The sequence below is a fragment of the Mustelus asterias genome, chromosome 2 (genome assembly GCF_964213995.1).
Source record: "Mustelus asterias chromosome 2, sMusAst1.hap1.1, whole genome shotgun sequence".
NCBI lineage: Eukaryota > Metazoa > Chordata > Chondrichthyes > Carcharhiniformes > Triakidae > Mustelus > Mustelus asterias.
The window spans coordinates 22369436-22390231 of NC_135802.1; the positions used below are offsets into that span (position 1 = coordinate 22369436).

Consider the following 20796-nt stretch of genomic DNA (forward strand, 5'->3'; position numbering starts at 1 on the left):
TTGCTGTGGCAGGGTTGTGTGATGTCGTGGTCACTGTTCTCCTGAAGGCTGGGTAGTTTGCTGCGAACAATGGTCTGTTTGAGGTAGTGCGTGGTTGTTTGAAGGCAAGAAGTGGGGGTGTGGGGATGGCCTTGGCGAGATGTTAGTCTTCATCAATGACACGTTGAAGGCTCCAGCGAAGATGTCGTAGCTTCTCCGCTCCGGGGAAGTACTGGATGAAGGGTACTCTGTCCGCCCTGTCCAGTGTTTGTCTTCTGAGGAGGTCGGTGTGGTTTTTCGCTGTGGCGCGCCGGAACTGTCGATCGATGAGTCGAGCGCCATATCCTGTTCTTATGAGGGCATCTTTCAGGGTCTGGAGGTGTCTGTTGCGATCCTAATCTGAGCAGATCCTGTGTTCATGGACGAAAATAAATTGGTTTAGGTTGGAGGGTCACAGTTTTTTTTTTTTAAACTGGTCGGTGCAACATCGTGGGCCGAAGGGCCTGTTCTGCGCTGTAATGTTCTATGTTCTATGTCTATGTATATGGAGGGCTTGTCCGTAGGGGATGGCTTCTTTAACGTGTTTAGGGTGGAAGCTGGAGAAGTGAAGCGTTGTGAGGTTATCTGTGGGCTTGTGGTAAAGTGAAGTGCTGAGGTGACCGTCCTTGATGGAGATGCGTGTCCAAGAATGCAACCAATTTCGGAGTGTAGTCCATGGCAAGTCTGATGATGGCATGGAACTTGTCGTCAAAGATTGTTTGCCATGAGTCCAAAAGGAAGAAAATGTCATCGATGTATCTCGTGGATAGCATCGGTTGAAGGTCCTGTGTGGTGAAGAGGTCTTGTTCGAACCTGTGCATAAAGATGTTGGCATATTGAGGTGCAAATTTGGTCCCCATGGTTGTTCCGTGTGTCTGGATGAAGAACTGGTTGTTGAAGGTGAAGTCGTTGTGGTCCAGGATGAAGTGGATGAGTTGTAGAATTGCATCTGGAGATTGGCAGTTGTCGGCGTTGAGTACTGAGGCGGTTGCAGCAATGCCGTCGTCATGGGGGATGCTGGTGTAGAGTGCTGAGACATCCATTGTGATGAGGAGTGCTCTTGGTTCAACTGCTCCATATGTTTCTGTAGGAAGTCCCGTAGTGTCACGACAGAAGCTGGGGGTTCTTTGTACAATGGGTTTCAGGATGCCCTCGACGTAGCTGGAGAGGTTCTCACACAGGGTCCCATTGCCTGATATGATGGGACAGCCGGGTGCGTCGGCCTCGAGTATCTTTCAGGAGGCAGTAGAGATCTCCAACGTGGGGAGTACGTGGAATGAGAGCAAGGAGGGTGCTCTGAAGGTCCGGATCAAAGATCTTCAGTCTGAGTTGACGGGTATGTTCTTTGTTCGGATCTGCGGGTATCCGTCTGTAGTGTTCCTGGTTGTTCAGTTGTCAGTACACTTCTTTGCAGTAATCCGTTCTGTTCAGTATGACGGTGGCCCCTCCTTTGTCTGCCGGTTTGATGACAATGTTGTGGTTGGTCTTGAGAGCGCGGATGGCGTTGCGTTGTGCTTGGGTGACGTTCGGGGCTGAAAGGATGTCCCAAGGCATGGTACACTGGGGAGACCATGCAGACGCTACGACAACGAATGAATGAACACCGCTCAACAATCACCAGACAGGAGTGTTCCCTTCCAGTCGGGGAACACTTCAGCGGTCACGGGCATTCAGCCTCTGATCTTTGGATAAGCGTTCTCCAAGGCGGCCTTCACGACACACAACAACGCAGAGACGCTGAGCAGAGTCTAATAGCCAAGTTCCACACACGAGGACAGCCTCAACCGGGATCTTGGGTTTATGTCACGCTATCTGTAACCCCCACGACTTGCCTGGGCTTGCAAAATCTCACTAACTGTCCTGGCTGGAAACAATACACATCTCTTTAACCTGTGCTGAACTCTCTCTCCACTCACATTGTCTGTACCTTTAAGACTTGATTACCTGTAAAGACTCGCATTCCAACCATTATCTTGTAAATTGAGTTTGTGTCTTTATATGCCCCATTTGTGAACACAAGTCCTCACTCACCTGAAGGAGGAGCTCGAGGCTCCGAAAGCTAGTGCTGCCAAATAAAGCTGTTGGACTTTAACCTGGTGTCGAGAGACTTCTTACTGTGCTTACCCCAGCCCAATGCCAGCATCTCCACATCATGGCTGTGAAGCAGCAGTGCTAATTACTGTGCTACGGTGCCGCCCCTGATGTTACTTCAGCAGCACAAATGAATAACTCTCCATCTCCCTCCGCACAAGTAGACATGCCATCAATGTACTTTTATGAATCAAATAACCTTATGAGCTATTTCATTAGCTCCAAGCCCAGTTCTTTAAATCCAGCAAGATTTTCTTTCATATAGCCAATGCAATGTTGACTTGTAGCTTTGAGTGTTATGGGCTTAGGTCATTTTGTTGAAATGCTCATAAACTTAAACCTACATGAATGTACTCCAATCAGTGATTATTCATTTTGCATTAGTTCATCTTTTAAGTATTTTTTCTCCAGGGGAGAGAGAATCTCGCAAGACAACATAGAAATCATAGAAACCCTACAGTGCAGAAGGAGGCCATTCGGCCCATTGAGTCTGCACCAACCACAATCCCACCCAGGCCCTACCCCCACATATTTACCCACTAATCCCTCTAACCTACGCATCCCAGGACTCTAAGGGGCAATTTTTAACCTGGCCAATCAACCTAACCCGCACATCTTTGGACTGTGGGAGGAAACCGGAGCACCCGGAGTAAACGGGTCGGCACAACATCGTGGGCCGAAGGGCCTGTTCTGTGCTGTACTGTTCTATGTTCTATGTTAAACCCACGCAGACACGAGGAGAATGTGCAAACTCCACACAGACAGTGACCCGAGCCGGGAATCGAACCCGGGACCCTGGAGCTGTGAAGCAGTAGTGCTAACCACTGTGCTACCGTGCCGCCTCCTTCCTAGTTAGCCCAAGTTAACAGTGCTGATTTGCTTTCTTGATTAGTGGCTGTTTTTGCTGGTTACATACTGAAACCTCAGGCTCCAGGTTTGCTCAAAATGTTTAAATATTGAAATGCAAAATCTGGAAAACTGAACAAAGTGCCAACATCTAAAATATTCCTATAGAGGACATGCAGTTCATTTTCCCAGTTCAAAGAAAAATGTTTCAATCCCTAAATTCTTTTCTTCCCACTTTCCTCCCCCACCTCGAAAAATAAATCATGCAATTATAGTATTTATGATCTGTAACAAATGCAGAGGCCACTTCAAACAGGTGAAATTAGACTTCAAGGGGGTAGAAATATTCATTATTCCTCCGTTTATCTTCTATTACCATCAAGACTGTAGACCAACAAACTAATATAAAATCAGTAGTGACCTCAGTTTTTCAATATTTCAGCATTTAATGCAGTTATGGTATGTGATGATACTGTGCCTTTAAGAAATACATGTACATCGCATTTCTTGAAAGAGATATGCTTAGAATTCAGATCTGTTTTGCAAGGTGCTGATTTGTCTAAGAAATCTTTTAAATTGGTAGCTGGGAGCACAGGATAAGTACTCATTTTAGACCTGAAGTGTTTGAAGTAGAGATAATGCATTTGTGTTTACTTAGGTCTCCCTGGGGGTTGCAGCAATTCCATTGATTGACAAGGACAGAATCAGGTACTTGGGAGGAGCTAGGCTTGTCGGGAAGAAATATTGTTTGAGTTTCATTTTTAAACATACTGTTTGGGTTGTCAGAAGAAACCGGTGTCTCTCTGCGTTCTGAGAGCTCTAGGACTATTAATCTGAGACAAGTAAGCCTGCATTTTGCTAACTAATGTTAAAGAGGGGGTTTAAGTCGGAGAGGAAATTTGCTTGAATTGGAACTCAGTGAGAGGTTAGCAGTTAATGAGTGTATCTTGTCTTAAGTATTGGTCTTTTGTTATAGTTAAACTGTGTTGTTAAATAAAATTTGTTTTGCTAAAGGTTCCCAGCGTGTCAGTAGAATTGTGCCTGGAGTGAAATATCACATCCTCATATTAATGCCAAAATAACAAATTGTTGGGGTCTGATCTGACTTCATAATATACCTTGGGGTTTCTGATCTGTACTCCAACACATGCAATACAGGATCAAGCAACTCAAAATCCATCATGTCATTCAACTCGCACATATGCCTTTAATGTAGAAAAAGAGCTTCATGGATGCATAATCAGACAAAAAGTGACACTAATGCAAATCAAGAAATATTAGGACAAGTGAATAAATGCCTGGTGAGGGTCATAAAGAAAGAAGAGATGGAGATATCAAGAGTTAGGGAGACTCACCCCTTCGAAGTATTATCAAGCTCAGTTTCTATTGACAACTGCATGGAGAGTGGGGAGGTTGGAAATGGGGGGAAACGGGAAAGCACAAGGTGAAGAACGAAAACAGGAAAGGTGAGAAAGAACAAAGAGGGAAAAAAAAGAGATCATGAGAAGTGATTATATATTGTAGGCATATTATCATGAGAGCTGACATGTTCAGCATTCTAATATGGCTAGATAATGTTGACAAGTTATTTTGCATTGTCCAGAACAGCACAACTAGGGAATTTAGCCTATGCTTGAAGGTAGGTAAATTCATAACTAATTTGCAGAAACAATATTTCACAATCAATCCATGGGACACACTCCCTGGGGAGATTTTGGAAGCAGAGTATATTGCTTCATTCAAATGCAAATTAGATAGCTTTCTTTAAAAAAAAACATTTTGGTATAATGAAGTAATTGGATATAGTCTACTCGTAATTTGAAGCATAACATATGGCAAGTCTATCATATTTGGGAGAAACTGGTGACCTTGGACCTATGATTACCAAAGCAAACCCATCAGTTATGCCATGGCTGGGTATATTGTAGATTCAGTAAGAGTTTTAACAACACCAGGTTAAAGTCCAACAGGTTTATTTGGTAGCAAATGCCATTAGCTTTCGGAGCGCTGCTCCTTCGTCAGATGGAGTGGATATTTGCTCTCAACTGATAGTGATATGTTGTAACCCCCACAGCTTGCCTCCTGGACGTGCAGAGTCTCACTGACTGTCCTGTCTGGAGACAATACACATCTCTAACCTGTGCTTAATGCTCCCTCCACTCACATTGTCTGTATCTTTAAGACCTGGTTGGCTGTAGAGATTCGCATTCTAAATCAGTATTCTGTAACTTGATTTTGTGTCTCTGCATGCCCTGTTTGAGAGCAAACATCCACTCCATCTGACGAAGGAGCAGCACTCCGAAATCTAATGGCATTTGCTACCAAATAAACCTGTTGGACTTTAACCTGGTGTTGTTAAAACTCTTACTGTGTTTACCCCAGTCCAACGCCGGCATCTCCACATCATGACTATATCGTAGATTAACAGCGAAGGGACTGATCACTACCATTAGTCAACAATTCAGTTATCTTGGATGTTACAACTACTCCAGCTGTCAGGTGAATAAGATAGATCTTGGCTTTCTCATCCAGCAATTCCGATGGTTGTCAAATCAAATAGGTAGATAAGCTGGTTCATTTTCTCAAATTCATTCATATAGTTCATAACTAATATCAAATCTCTACTTATTCAGTGAGGGATATACCTAAATTATAATTAAGTGCACTTCAAGAAATGCCATTTTAAAATTTGCAGTCATTGTTACATATTTCCTTTTCCCCCCTCCCAAACTTAATTCCTTCAACCTATCCAACAAATGTAATTAAAAGTTGACACTTAGCTACAGGATGGAAGATTTCCTAATCCACGATCCTAACCAGGCTCAAATTATTCTGGTTATTTTAACTTCTCAGCTCCTCCTTCCATCTTCCCCTTCAACTTTCACCGTGTTAATTTGTCAAAACCTATTATCTATTGTCAGCCATTGCACAGTTGCGACACTAGAGACATGAACATCGCATCTAGGCGATCTCCAACCTTTTAAAGCACAGAATCACTTTTAGCATCAAAATGCAACACAAGATCTATTCTTAAAAATGTGACTTTACTAAAACCCCCTGAAAATGTACTTGTACACAACACTCACCTATTCTTAGTGTGACACCTGTGCTTGCACACTAGAGTGCGGTGAAGTCTGGGTCATAGTTTGAGATGGCCAGTCTCATACAGCCCTTCTAATGGGTATCCGTAAGACAAGTGCAATACTTGGACTTGATTTTCATCTGGGGAAAAGCCACCCCATGGAGATATGTGGAACCAAAGTAAGCCTTCACTTGGAGTGCGCACAATGTTAGAAGAGGGTACTTCTCTCTGTTTACAAGTGCCCAAACGTTTTTGTCCCAGCTTTCAGTTCCATGTTATTTTGCATGGCAATTTCCATATCAGGTCCACTGGTTTTGTTTGAACACCTGCTGAAATTTTGCTGTCAGTTCTCCAATATTCACTTGAAAAAATGGATTCGAGACAAACAATGATTTGTTCCATCTTGTCTAACTTCTGAAATCGTCTGCCGAATTCGCTTACCAATTTGTTCAAGGAGTCACAGAATTTGTTTGGATGGAACCCTTTCTATTTGACCTGTTGTTGGATTTTCCCCAGATTTAGGAAGTGCTCAGTAATTTTCTTCTTTAACTGGGGGGACCACAGGCCCAGTTTCAACTTGAACACATTCACTGCACTCATCATGTATGACAATTCTCTGCAGTTCACTGTTCAGATCATTCAATCTTGCACTTGTCTCTGTAAGAAACACCAAGTCCAGCAGCCACACATTATCTGACAGCTCTCTGTACACCTCATTTCTTGAAGGTGACAATTTCAGGTAGCAGATCTAAAAAGCTCTGGAGGACTTTTCCTTGAACCATCTCACATCTGCTGAAGGATTAGCTCGTCGAAGGTAGCATCAGGTAACAATTTGAACCAGAGCTCTAGCATGGATGGAGTTGACAAACTTGACAACTGTCATTACATGAGAAAAGTTAATAATCTTAATGCCTTTCTTTCTTTCCGTCCAAATGGTACTGTTTAAAGGGAAGTTACCTTGAAATGGTGCTTGCATTGTCCTGTGATGCCTTTCCAAATTACCTCTTTTACTCAAGGCTACACTACTTGACAAATGGTCTTGCCTTTGGCATTCATACAAATAAATATGTTTTCCCATTCCTAGTCGAAATGGAAATGCACTCTTGGAGGTCCCCGGTTCCTCCCTCATCATTTTGTCTTCAACAATAGAATCTATAGAATCCCCAAGGTACAGAAAGTGGCTGTTCAGCACTCTACACAGTCACCCAAGGCCAGAGATCAAACCCAGGTCCCTGGTGCTGTGGGGCAACAGTGCTAACCACTGTTCCACCCAGATTAGTCCATGTTTCGGCACCTGCGATTGAACAGCCAATGATTTACTCATCATTACAAGAAGCCAGAGTCCGACGCATTTTTAGGAGCGGTTCAGCAGCCAATGACAATCAACTTTCAGGCTGCAGGATTGACCTATTTGCCTGCATTGTCCTATGATTTGAAGGCCACTGATCTAGGCTGATACTGCAGTGTCATGAATGTGTGCTGCTGGAGCCACCATCTTGCAGATGAGATGTTAAACTGAGGCTCGAATTGCCCTCTCGGATGAACATTAATTTTGAAGAAAGGCAGGAAAGTGTTTTTGGTATCGTGACCAATATTTACCCCTCAGACAATGTCATCAAAAATGGAATATCACATTGCCATACGTGGGACCTGGCTGTGCACAAATTGGCTGTTGCATGTTCAACAATGAATATCCTTGAAAAGTAATAACTGGTTGGAATGTATTTTGAGATGTCCAGAGATTGAAAAATTGAGCTTTGACAAAGGGTCGTCTGGACTCAAAACATCAGCTCTTTTCTCTCCTTACAGATGCTGCCAGACCTGCTGAGATTTTTCAGCATTTTCTCTTTCGGCACCAAAACTTTGCTGTCCACATCTTAACTTGCTCCAAGCCCTGTTCACTCCTTACTGTGCTTATTAATACACAATTACCACTTAACCAATAACTCAATTTTAAAACCCTCATCCTTATTTTCAAGTCCCTCTATGGCCTCAAACACACCATACTTCTGTAACTTCCTTCAGCCGTTCCAATTGAAAGGTCAAATGGGTGACTAAGTGGCAGATGGAATTTAACCCTGAAAAGCGTCGACAAGGAAGTATACTATGAAAGGTCTGACACTGGGAAGTTCCTAAGAACAAAGGGACCTTGGCACATTTGTCCATAGATCTCTGAAGGTAGAAAGACAGGTAAATAGGGTAGCGAAAAAGGGATATGGCACACTTGGCTTTATCAATCGGGGTATAGATTCCAAAAGCAGAGAGGTCATGATGGAGTTGTATAGAACTTTGGTGAGGACACAGCTGGAGTACTGTGTGCAGTTCTGGCCGTCACATTATAGGAAGGATGTGATTGCACTGGAGAGGATGCAGAGGAGATTCACTAGGATGTTGCCTGGTTTTGGAACTTTTAAGTTATAAAGAGATGTTGCATAGGCTTGGATTGTTTTCGTTGGAGCAGAGAAGACGGAGGGGCAGATTGAAGTCATAGAGTCAGAGGTTTACAGCATGGAAACAGTTCCTTTGGCCCAACTTGTCCATGCCGCCCTTTTTTTTTTAAAACTCCGAAGCTAGTCCCAATTGCCCACATTTGGCCCATATCCCTCTATACCCATCTTACCCATTTAACTGTCTAAATGCTTTTTAAAAGACAAAATTGTACCTGCCTCTACTACTACCTCTGGCAGCTTGTTCCAGACACTCAGCATCTTCTGTGAAAAACTTGCCCCTCTGGACCCTTTTGTATCTCTCCCCTTAAACCTATGCCCTCTAATTTTAGACTCCCCTACCTTTGGGAAAAGATATGACTATCGAGCTGATCTATGCCCCTCATTATTTTATAGACATCTGTAAGATCACCCCTCAGCCTTCTACGCTCCAGAGAAAAATGTCCCAGTCTATCCAGCTTCTCCTTATAACTCAAACCATCAAGTCCCGGTTGCATCCTGATAAATCTTTTCAGCACTCTTTCTAGTTTAATAATATCCTTTCTATAATACGGTGACCAGAACTGGAATACACAGTATTCCAAGTGTGGCCTTGCCAATGTCTTTCACAACTTCAGGAAGATGTCCCAACTCCTGTATTCATTGTTCTGACCAATGGAACCAAGCATGCTGAATGCCTTCTTCACCACTCTATCCACCTGTGGTTCCACTTTCAAGGAGTTATGAACCTGTACCCCTAGATCTCTTTGCTCTGTAACTCTCCCCAGCGCCCTACCATTAACTGAGCAAGTCTTGCCCTAGTTCAATGTACCAAAATGCATCACCTCGCATTTATCTAAATTAAACTCCATCTGCCATTCGCCAGCACACTGGCCCAGTTGATCAATCCAAGATAACTTTAGTCACTGTCCACTATGCCACCAATCTTGGTGTCATCTGCAAACTTACTAACCATGCCTCCTATATTCTCATCCAAATCATTAATATAAATGACAAATAACAATGGACCCAGCACGGATCCCTGAGGCACACCGCTGGTCACAGGCCTCCAGTTTGAAAAACAACCCTCTGACTCCTGTCGTCAAGCCAATTTTGTATCCATTTAGCTACCTCACCCTGGATTCCATGAGATTTAACCTTATGCAACAACCTACCATGCAGTACCTTGTCAAAGGCCTTGCTAAAGTCCATGTATATAACATCAACTGCACTGCCCTCAAATACCTTCTTGGTTACCCCTTCAAAAAACTCAATTAAATTTGTGAGACATGATTTTCCACTCAAATCCATGCTGACTGTCCCTAATCAGTCCTTGCATTTCTAAATGCTGTAGATCCTGTCTCTCAAAATACCTTCCAACAATTTACCCTCCACAGATGTGAGGCTCACTGGCCTGTAATTCCCAGGCTTTTCCCTGCAGCCCTTTTTAAACAAAGGCACAACTCTTGCCACCCTCCAATCTTCAGCCACCTCACCTGTGACTATTGATGATTCAAATATCTCTGCAATTTCCTCCCTAGCCTCCCACAATGTCCTGGGATACACTTCATCAGGTCCCGGGGATTTATCCACCTTGATGCGCTTTAAGACTTCCAGCACCTCTTTCTCTGTAATATGTACACTCCTCAAGACATCAATATTTAATTCCCCAAGTTCCCTCACATCCATGCTTTTCTCAACAGTGAATACTGATGAGAAATATTCATTTAGGATCTCACCCATCTCTTGTGGATCCGCACATAGATGACCTTGTTGATCCTGAAGAGACCCTACGCTCTCCCGAGTTACTCTTTTGGCCTTTATGTATTTGTAGAAGCTCTTTGGATTCTCCTTTGCCTTATCTGCCAAAACAATTTTGTGTCCCCTTTTTGCCCTCCTGATTTCTCTCTTAACTCTACTCCTACACTTAAGGGATTCGCTTGATCCCAGCTGCCTCAATATCCCGAGTCATCCAGGATTCCCTACTTCTACCAGCCTTGCCCTTCACTCTAAGAAGAATGTGCTTACCTGAACCCTGGTTAACACACTTTTGAAAGCCTCCCATTTACCAGATGTCCCATTGCCTTCCAACAGACTCCCCCAACTAACTTTTGAAAGTTCCTGCCTGATACCATCAAAAATTGGCCTTGCCCCAATTTAGAATATTAACTTTTGGGCCAGACCTATCATTCTCCATAGCTACCTTAAAACTAATAGAATTATGGGTCACTGGTCCCAAAGTGATCCCTCACGAATATTTCTGTCACCTGCCCTTCCTTATTTCCCAAGGAGGTCAAGTTTTGCCCCCTCTCTAGTCAGGCCATTCACATACTGAATGAGAAATTCCTCCTGAATACAATCAACAAATCTCCCTCCAGCCAACCCTCTAATACTATGGCTGTCCCAATCAATGTTGGGAAAGTTAAAATCCATCACTATTAGCAACCTATTTTTCTTGGCGCTATCTGTAATCTCCTTACATATTTGCTCCTCAATTTCCCACTGATTATTTGGGGGCCTACAGTACAACCCTGTCAAAGTGATTTCCCCCTTATTTCTCAGTTCTACCCAAATAGACTCAGTGGCCGAACCCTCGGATATATCCCCTCAGTACTGTCGTGATGTTTTCCTTAATCAAAGGTGCAACTCCCCCTCCTCTCTTACCTCCTGTTCTATCTTTCCTATAGCATCTGTACCCTGGAACATTGAGCTGCCAGTCCTGCCCCTCCCTTAGCCATGTTTCAGTAATTGCTACAATATCCCAGTCCCACATACCCATCCATGCCCCGAGTTCATCTGCCTTGCCCATCAGGCCTCTTGCATTGAAATAAATGCAGTTTAATCCGGGCTTCCCTTGCTCTCTGTCTTGCTTTTGCCCGATCTGTCTGGTACTAGGATTACTGACACTGCCTTTACTAATTAATGTGCTCTCTTTAACTTCTGTGCTGTCCTCAATCTTCTTTTCTGTGTTCACGATGATGAGGGGCACATACAGGGTGGATAAGGAACAGCTGTTCCCCTTTGTTGAAGGGTCAGTTACGAGGGGACACAAGTTAAAAGCAAGGGGTGGGAGGTTTAGGGGGGGATTTGAGGAAAAACGTTTTTACTCAAAGGTGGTGACAGTCTGGAATGCACTGCCTGGGAGTGTGGAGGAGACAGGATGCCTCACATCCTTTAAAAAATACTTGGATGAGCACTTGGCATGCCATAATATTCAAGGCTATAGGCCAAGTACTGGCAAGTGGGATTAGGTGGGCAGGTTAGAGTATTTCATGCATCGATGCAGACTCAATGGGCCGAAGAGCCTCTGTAGTAATCTGTGATTCTGGTCACTTACACATCTCCAATTCTACTTGCTCCATCATTGGAAGCCAATCTTTCAGCTGTCAAGTCTGGAATGTCCTCCCAGAACCCCTTAACTTCAAAAGGGATCTTAAAAAAAAAATCAGACTTCATCTGTTGGGCATTTAGCCCTGACATCTCCTTCTGTGGCTTGGTGTTGAAGTTGTGTGTTTTTTTTTGTTAAACAGAGGTTAAGATGTTACACACAAAACTCAAAAATGATGGAAAAAAATGCCAGGGTGGCACAGTGGTTAGCACTGCTGCCCTCTTTTTAGGTCAAACCAAATAAACAAACTCAGATTAAGTCAGGACAAAGTAAAAGGGGCAGCTCCCCAAAAAGGAGGGGGAACAGCCCGAACAGAAATCAAAGTACAAAGGAAACTTGAAAGCATCAAATTAAAATGTGATTGTCAGGGTCAATAATGCACCCCAACCCCTGCGGTGCCCAGTGGGCACGGAAGGCGTCAACCGCGCCCGTGGACACCGCATGCTCCCTCTCCAGGGACACCCCGCCACGAACGTAGCCGCAGTAGAGGGGCAGACAGTCAGGACAGACGGCCCCCTCGATCGCCCGCTGCCTGGACCGGTAAATGGCGTGTTTCGCCAGGCCCAGGAGCAGGTTCACGAGGAGGTCACCATCCCGACCCTCCCCTCTTCACACCGGGTGTCCGTAGATCAGGAGCGTGGGACTGAAGTGCAAACAAAACATCAATAAAAGGTTCTTTAGGAAAACAAAAAGGGAGTGCAGCCTAAGACACACAACATAGACATGGTCCACGGACTCCACAAGGCCACAGAAAGGGCAGTCTTCGGAGCCCGTGAACCAGTGAATCCTACGGTTGTGTGGCACTGCTGCATGCATCACCCTCCACCCCAGGTCCCTGACGTAATTGGGGGAGATCCCGCTGTAGAGAGACCTCCAGCGGGGACCTCCGCCGCCCGGCGGCAACAAGGCCCGCCAAGGTGTATCCGGGCGACAGACGAGGAGGCGGTAGTGGAAAGCGTGCAGCAGCAGCCCGCACAGGCAACGCCTCCACGCGGTAGAAAAAGGCGAGGCCTTTCCGCGAGGCGGCTCAGGCTGTGGGGCACCTCACCCGAGGAGGGGGGTTGAGGTTTTGGGCCAATGTGGAATTCCGTCCGAACAGGGGAACGCTCGGCCGGGATCCCACCGCACGCCTGCGCCGCCTCGAGTTTGCGTGCAGTTTCGGGGCCAAGCACGACCGTCCTAAGGTCTAGGATGGCTTTGGCCGCGCGCCGGACGGTCGTCCCCGTGCGCTCAGCCAGCACGCGGGGACTCATCCATCCAGCCCGCCCCTCCGCCATCGAGCACGTCCCCGATTCTGGTCACCCCGACGTCCACAGCCCTCCTCTCCGCCAGCCACCTGAAGTCATACGGCTGGAGGAGCGGATTCCTGAGCAGCAGCTCTCACACGAGAGCCGCTACTCCTGACGGGTGGGGGTGGGGCTGCGTCGCGAGGCGACCGTGTTCCAGACAGTGAGGAGGCCCTGGTAAAAGACGGGCAACTCCTGCACGACGGTCGAAACACGCCCCAGATCAATATGCAGGAGCTGCACGTCATAATTGAGGCCGTGCCACTGGCGGAAGAAATGCATCGCCATGGCACACCATTGTGGAGGGGGCTCAACGTAAAGGTACCGCTGCAGGGCCTGGAGGCGGAAGGTCACTATCCGAGTGCGAAGGCACACCAGACCTTGTCCGCCCTCCTCAAGCAGGAGATGCAGAACCGCAGCAGGGACCCAGTGCAGTCGATTGTCCCAGAAGAACCGCCGGAGGGTTCTCTGGATATCGGCGACAAAGCCAGGGGGAGGGGTCAAAGGGACCAGCCGGTACCACAGCATGGAGGTGACCAGCTGGTTTATGACGCGAACTCGTAGGACAGCACTCGGAGCAGTCCTGTCCAGCGATTCAGGCGGGCGGAGACTTTGGCCTCCAGCTCCCGCCAGTTCGCTGGCCAGGACTCTTCGGCTGGGCAGAGATGGGCCCCCAAGTAGAGGAGGTTGGTCCTGCTCCAGGTAAAAGGCCTGAGCTCCTCCGGAAGGGGGTCCGTCTCCCAAGGACCGACAAGGAGTCCGGAACACTTGGCTCAGTTGATCCTGGCGGAGGACACGGCGGAGTACACCGCCTGGCATTCTCGCATCCTCCGCAGGTCAGCCGGGTCCGTGAACATGAGGAGCACGTCGTCAGCGTAAGCTGACAGGACCACCCCTACGTCCGGTCCGCGCAGGGCCAAACCTGACAACCTCCTCCGCAAGAGGCGCAGGAATGGCTCCACGCATACGGAATACAGTTGGCCGGACAAGGGGTAGCCCTGCCGTACTCCTCTCCCAAAGCGAAGGGGCGCCGTCAGGGACCCGTTAACCTTAATCAGACACTCTGCGGCAGAGTACAGTAATCGGATCCGGGTGACAAAATGCGTCCCGAACCCGAATGCCCGCAGAGTCCCGAGTAAATACTCGTGCTCCACCCGGTCGAACGCCTTCTCCTGATCTAATGACAAGGCGCCCGACAGAACAGCTCTCTGGGAATGATGGATTAGGTCCTGGACCAGGTGGAGGTTATTGTGTATGCAACGGCCCGGGACCGTGTAGGACTGGTCACAGTGGATCATGTGGTCCAGCACGGATCCAAGGCGTGAAGCCATAGCCTTGGCAAAGATTTTATAATCCGTGCTGAGGAGGGAGACCGGGCGCCAGTTCTTTAGGAGGTGGAGATCCCCCTTCTTGGGCAGCAGGGCAATGACGGCCCTGCGCCACGAAAGGGGCATCTCCCCGGTAGCGACGCTCTCCTCCAGGACCCCACGTAGTCGCTCCCCAGGACGTCCCAGAATACCCTGAAGAACTCTACTGTCAGCCCGTCCAGCCTTGCCCCGACTGAGGCCATTGAGGGCACCGGTCAGCTCGGTCATGGTAGTAGGGGCCTCAAGCCCGCCGACGCCCTCCGGGCTGACCTGCGGCAGGTCCTCCCACAGAAGTCTGCAGGCATCCTCGCTGGACGGATCCGGAGAGAAGAGCGAGGTGTAATATTCCCGGGCAATAGCCCGGATGCCCTCCGGATCCGAGACGGGGAACCGTCGTCGGCCAGCAGCGTAAGGAGCTGCTGACGGTTAGCCTGCCCTCTTTCCAGCGAGTAGAAGGGGGAGCCGCGGTCCAGGCCCACCTGGAACTGGAGCCACGACCTCACGCACACGCCGCGAGACCTGGCAAGCTGCAGGTCCCGCAGCGTGCCCTTCTTCTCCCTGTACTCCGAACGCAGGGCCGGGTCCGCGTTGGGCTAACTGAGACGTGCCTCCAGGTCGAGCACCTCCTTCTCCAAGTCCTTGAGCCTGGATTTCCACCTCTTTGTCGACCCCCTCGCGTACTCCCGACAGAAGGTACGGACGTGAGTCTTGCCCACATCCCACCAGAGCCTCAAGGAGGGAAAGCCTCCTTGAGGGCAATAAATCTCTCTCCTGCTTTGGGATGTTTTATTAATACAGTGCTTAGCTCTGCTGCCTCACAGCTCCAGGGACCCAGGTTCAATTCCCAACTTGGGTCACTGTCTGTGTGGAGTCTGCACATTCTCCCCATCTCTGTGTGGGTTTCCTCAGTGCTCCACTTTCCCCTCCACAGTCCGAAAGACGTGGTTGGGTGCACTGGCTATGCTAAGTTCTCCCTCCGTGTACCTGAACAGGCGCTAGAATGTGGCGACGAGAGTATTTTCACAGTAGCTTCATTGCAGTGTAAGCCTACTTGTGACACTAATAAATAAACTAAACTCCTTCTGTGGCTCAGTGTCAAAATTGAGAGAGAGGTTAAGGTGTTACAAATAAAAGGCAAATGAGACAGAAAATGCTAGAAAGGGCAGCACAGTGGTTAGCACTGCTGCCCTCTTTTTAGGTCAAATCAAATAAATAAACTCAGATTCAGTCAGGACAAAGTAAAAGGGGCAGCTCCCCAAAAGGAGGGGGACAGCCCGAACAGAAATCAAAGTACAAAGGAAACTTAAAAACATCAAATTAAAATGTGATTGTCAGGGTCAATAACGCACCCCAACCTTACAGCACCAGAGACCTGGGTTCGATTCCCGGCTTGGGTCACTGTCTGTGTGGAGTTAACACAGTAAGAAGTTTAACAACGCGAGGTTAAAGTCCAACTCACAATTTTGTTTGTGTCTGCGTGGGTTTCCTCCCACAGTCCAAAGATGCGCAGGTTAGGTGGATTGCCTATGCTAAATTGTCCCTGGGGGGTGGGGGGGGGGGGGACTAATTAGGGTAAATGCATTGAGTTGTGGGGATAGGGCCTGGGGGGGGCGGGGTGGGATTGTGGTCGGTACAGACTCGATGGGCCGAATGGCCTCCTTCTGCACTGGAGGATTCGACGACACTGTTTTCAGACTTCCAGCCGTCTGAGGTATTTCGCTTCTTGACATGAAGACAAGTTTGCAAGTTCACCCTGCCTGGTCACCTGTCCTAATGTCCTCCTTGGCCGGGATGTTGTGGGGGGGGTCATGTCTCTCCTGTGTGAGGTGCGTTGGGATGTAGCTGTAGTCAGTGACAGAGCAACAACATATCCAGTCCCCGCTCACCCTCACTCACCTCCGCAGTACAGTTCCGTGTCCTTCCCCCCGCGCACCGGGGGAAGCAGCAGCAGCAGCGGCACCGCCAGCAGCAGCAGCTCGAGCCCCTGGCACCGCCGCCAGCCCATTGTCAACGCACGCGCTGCCCTCCAACCGTCACCAACGGGAGACAGGCTGCAGCAACCGACCGACCGACAGCCCCAAACCGCCTGTTCACAGTTCAGGAAGTTTCTCTCCCGTTTAAAAAGTTTCGTTTAAAAAGGCGAACTTCGGCTCGCTCTTCTGTTTAAAGGTCGGACTTGTCGGACGGGAGCCTAATCGATTGAGGGGGGGGGACCTTATACCCCACGCACGGAAAAGCAGAGCGTAATGCCAGGAAAGAGGACAACCGTGACCTCGACTCCTGTAAGCGGCCAAGCGCCGCCTCTTCATCCCCGCGAGCGCCACCCCCTCAGAGGCTTCGTCCTGCAAACCCCGCCCCGATCTCTTCGAGTCCCGCCCTCTTTATCCCTGCGGGTCCCGCCCCTTCACCGCTGAGAACCTACGCCCCCCGCCCCTTATACTGAAAGCCCCGCCCCTTTCTCCGCGAGCCCCGCCCTCCCATCCCTACAAGCACCGCCCCCCTTTGCCGCTGAGAGCCCTCGTCCTGAGAGCCCCGCCCCCTTTACCACTGAGAGCTCCCCCGCCCTCCATCTCCGCCAGCCCCGCGACCTCCTCTGTCCCTGAGGGCTTCGCACTCCGAGCCCCGCCCCTATCCCCTCAATCCCCCGCCCCTTTCTCTGCGAGCACGCCCACACTCCCTTGTGTGTGTGCCCCGCCCACTCTCTCTGCAAGTGCCCGCCCTCCATTCATTCCCTCCCTTATCACATTCCTTATTCCCGAGCCGGAGTCTTCATCCTGCAAAGCCCCGCCCCCTATCCATGTGAGCCCCGCCTCCCCTATCCGGAGGCGTCTTCATCCTGCCAACCTCCTCCACGCCACCTGCTATAGCCCCGCCCATTCTGAAAGCGTGCTCGCGAGCCCTGCCCCCGCGAGCCCCGCCCCCGTGCCCCCGCAAGCCCCGCCCCCGTGCCCCGGCCACTATCTCTCCCGCCTGCCGCCTCTGAGCGCTGCCACGTCAGACACAGGAAATGGACACGGGACCTCCACGTCATCATATTCCCTCCCCCAGCCAGTAAGCGCTCGCCACGTTAATACCGGGCTCGGGAACCAATGGGAAGCCTGGATGAGGGCGGGAAAGGCCTGCCTTTGGGGAGCAGAGCATGTGGTCCAAAGAGCAGAGATTGCTCAATGTGAGATGGTTCGGTTGTTAATCAGAATGACTGTTTGTTAAAATCTGACTTTGCTTTATCAGAAACGAATGCCTAACTTTATTCATAACAAGTTAAAGAGAAAGCTCTGGTTTAGGGGATGCGAGGAAAATCTTTTTTTACCCAGAGGGTGGTGACGGTCTGGAATGTGCCGCTTGGGAGGGTGGCAGAGGTGGATTGCCTCACGTATGGCATGGTCGCACAATGGTTAGCACTGCTGCCTCAGTACCAGGGACCCCCGGGTTCGATTCCCGGCTTGGGTCACTGTCTGTGTGGAGTTTGCACGTTCTATCCGTGTCTACATGGGTTTCTTCTTCCGGGTGCTCTGGTTTCTTCCCACAGTCGGAAAGATGTGCGGGTTAGGTTGATTGGCCATGCGAAACACGTTTCGGGGGGATTAGCAGAGTGGGCTATGGGACTACGGGGATAGGGTGGGATTGTTGTTGGTGCAGACTCGATGGGCTGAATGGCCTCCTTCTGTACTGTAGGGATTCTATGAAAACCTGGATGAACACTTGGCACATCAAAGGCATGCAGGTTAGGTGCATTGGCCATGCTAAATAGCCCCTTTGTGTTGGGAACGTGTAGTTTAGAGGGATTAGTGGGGTAAATATGTGGGATAGGCCTAGGTGGGATTGTTGTCAGTGCAGACTCAATGGACCAAATGGCCTCCTTCTGCACTGTAGGGATTCTATGATTCTATGATTATAACAATCAAGGCTATGGGCCAAGTGCTGGTAAATTGAATTTTGTAGGAAGTCAGGTGTTTCACGTGTACTAGTTCAAAGCCAATGGGCCGAATGGCCTCTTCTGTACTGTGATTCTATGAAATATTCAATAGTTAAGGTTTAAAATTTATTTATTAGTATCACAAGTAGGCTTACATTCACACTACAATGAAGTTACTGTGAAAATCCCCTAGTCACCACACTCTGGTGCCAGTTCGGGTACACTGAAGGAGAATTTAGCATGGCCAATGCAGCTAACCAGCACATCCTTCGGACTGTGGGAGGAAACTGGAGTACGCGGAGGAAACCCACGCAAACACGGGGAGAACGTGCAAACTCCGCACAGACAGTGACCCAAGCCGGGAATCAAACCCAGGTCCCTGGCGTTGAGAGGCAGCAGTGCTAACCACTGTGCCACCCCGCCGCTTACTGTTTAGGGGGATGTAAGGAAAACCTTTTTTTACCCAGAGGGTGATGACGATCTGGAATGTGCTGCCTGGGAGGGTGGTGGAGACGGGTTGCCTCATATCTTTTAAAAAGAACCTGGATGAGCACTTGGCGCATCATAACATTCAAGGCAATGGGCCAAGTGCTGGCAGATGGGATTAGGTGGGAGGTCAGGTGTTTTGCAGGTAATGGTGCAGACCCAATGGGCCAAATGGCCTCTTCTGCACTGTATGATTCTATGAAATATTCAACAGGCCTGGCAGCGTCATTAACGAGAGAAACAGAGTTTACGTTTCAAGTCAGATATAAGTCTTCAGAACTGAAGGATGGTAGCCATGTGATAGGGTTATGGGCTATTGAAGAAGAGGGGAGGAAAATCAAAAGGGAAGGTCTGGATTGGCGTGGAGAGATTAAATGGCAAACGTGATGGAACAAAAGGCAAAGGGAGTGGTAATGGTTGTACTAAAGAGACAAAGCATTTGTATAGAATTAAAGTTAATTCTAGAATAATGAAAAATGAAAGCAAAAACATGAAAAAAAGATTCAGATTCGCACATAGCAAAACAAAAATCAAAATAGGTTCTAAATTTCATGAGCAAGTTGTCTTGGTAGGTAGCTTACTGAAAGGGCCTACATGACCAACATAAAGGTGGCTATGGTTTCCAGAAATGATGAAACTGCCACACCATTGCAAACACTGGTTACATTACTTCTGTGCTGGTGGATGTATATATAATGAAATCTGCCTTTTAAAAGAAACACTGCAATTTGACATTTGTTGCAGTTGATTTTGGGGACGCATTATAAATTATGTCTAGACCTTTATTATGCCAGACCTGCTGAGTTTATCCAGCAGTTTCTGTTTTGTATTTTATAAATTCTGTCCATGTTGCTTTCATGGGCTTGTTAATTTATGTTTCATTCAGCGAGGTTGCAAAACCTGAGCCTGAGCAGAGGTTCCCTTTGAACGGTTTAGGTAGAAAGACATCAGCAGAAAGGTTGGTAACCAGAGGACATAGATTCAAGGTTATTGACAAAAGAACAGAGGCGACTTTGGAAAACTTTTTTCTGTAATCGGGAATGCACTGCAATTGGACAATAGTATTAGTACAATAGTACTTCAGTAGTAACATTCAGAGAGATTTGGATAAATGTTTGAAGCAAAAAAACAAAGGACTATTGTTAGTCATTAAGAAAAATAGATGACTACAGAGACCATTTGTGTTCTCTCTTTATCTTTCTTTGTCTTAAAACTAGCTTCTTTCGGATCAAAGGAATCTGTAGTTGCAGCATCTACATACAGCACAGAAGAGCATTGCAATGTAACAGAAATAAAGTTAAACTAAGGAACATTTGAAGACAATGGGGCAAATTTTCCCATTCCACCCGCCACAGGAATCATAGCGGGTGAGGGGGGGGGGTGCGGATCATGGAAAGGTCCATTGACCGCGGGCGGGATTTTCCAGTTCCGGGGCGAGCGTGGCCGGAAAATCTCACCCGATGTCTGTTAGAATTTTATGTGCGAGCCTGAATCTCTCTATGTGACGGGAGTTAATTTCAGTGGCGGTTATCCCACTCATCTCTCATAGCATTTGTAGATGAGCCACAGAAGCCCAGCAAAAATGGTGCAATTCAGGATTTAATGATTGCACCATTTTTCATAGGTCCCTGCCAAAGTTGTGGCAGACAAGTTGGATTTTCCGGCCATACTCACCCCAAGACCGGAAAATCCGGTCAAGGGACCTTTGCATAGTCCTGTCCCGCCTGCTACGATTCCCATGCAGGCAGGACAGGAAAATTCTGCCCACCCTCTCCACCCCACCTAACGGACATTCGTATCTTCCAAGGTTGGACTAAAACCCCTTCTGGAATTCACCTTTCTCCTCTTAATTCTCAATTGAATTTCCCCTGTCAAAAGCAGCATCTTCAG

The 20796-nt window shown here is 48.0% G+C and overlaps 1 protein-coding gene across 1 annotated transcript in view; it reads right to left on the reverse strand.

Moving 5' to 3' along the window:
- cnpy1 (canopy FGF signaling regulator 1) overlaps positions 1-16913 on the reverse strand; it is a 98301-nt gene extending 81388 nt beyond the window's left edge. The window contains exon 1 of the mRNA XM_078232247.1: positions 16401-16913. Coding sequence (XP_078088373.1) covers positions 16401-16509 — 109 coding nt within the window. The 5' untranslated portion in view covers positions 16510-16913. The remainder of the gene's footprint in view (positions 1-16400) is intronic.
- Between the last annotated feature and the right edge of the window lie 3883 nt (positions 16914-20796).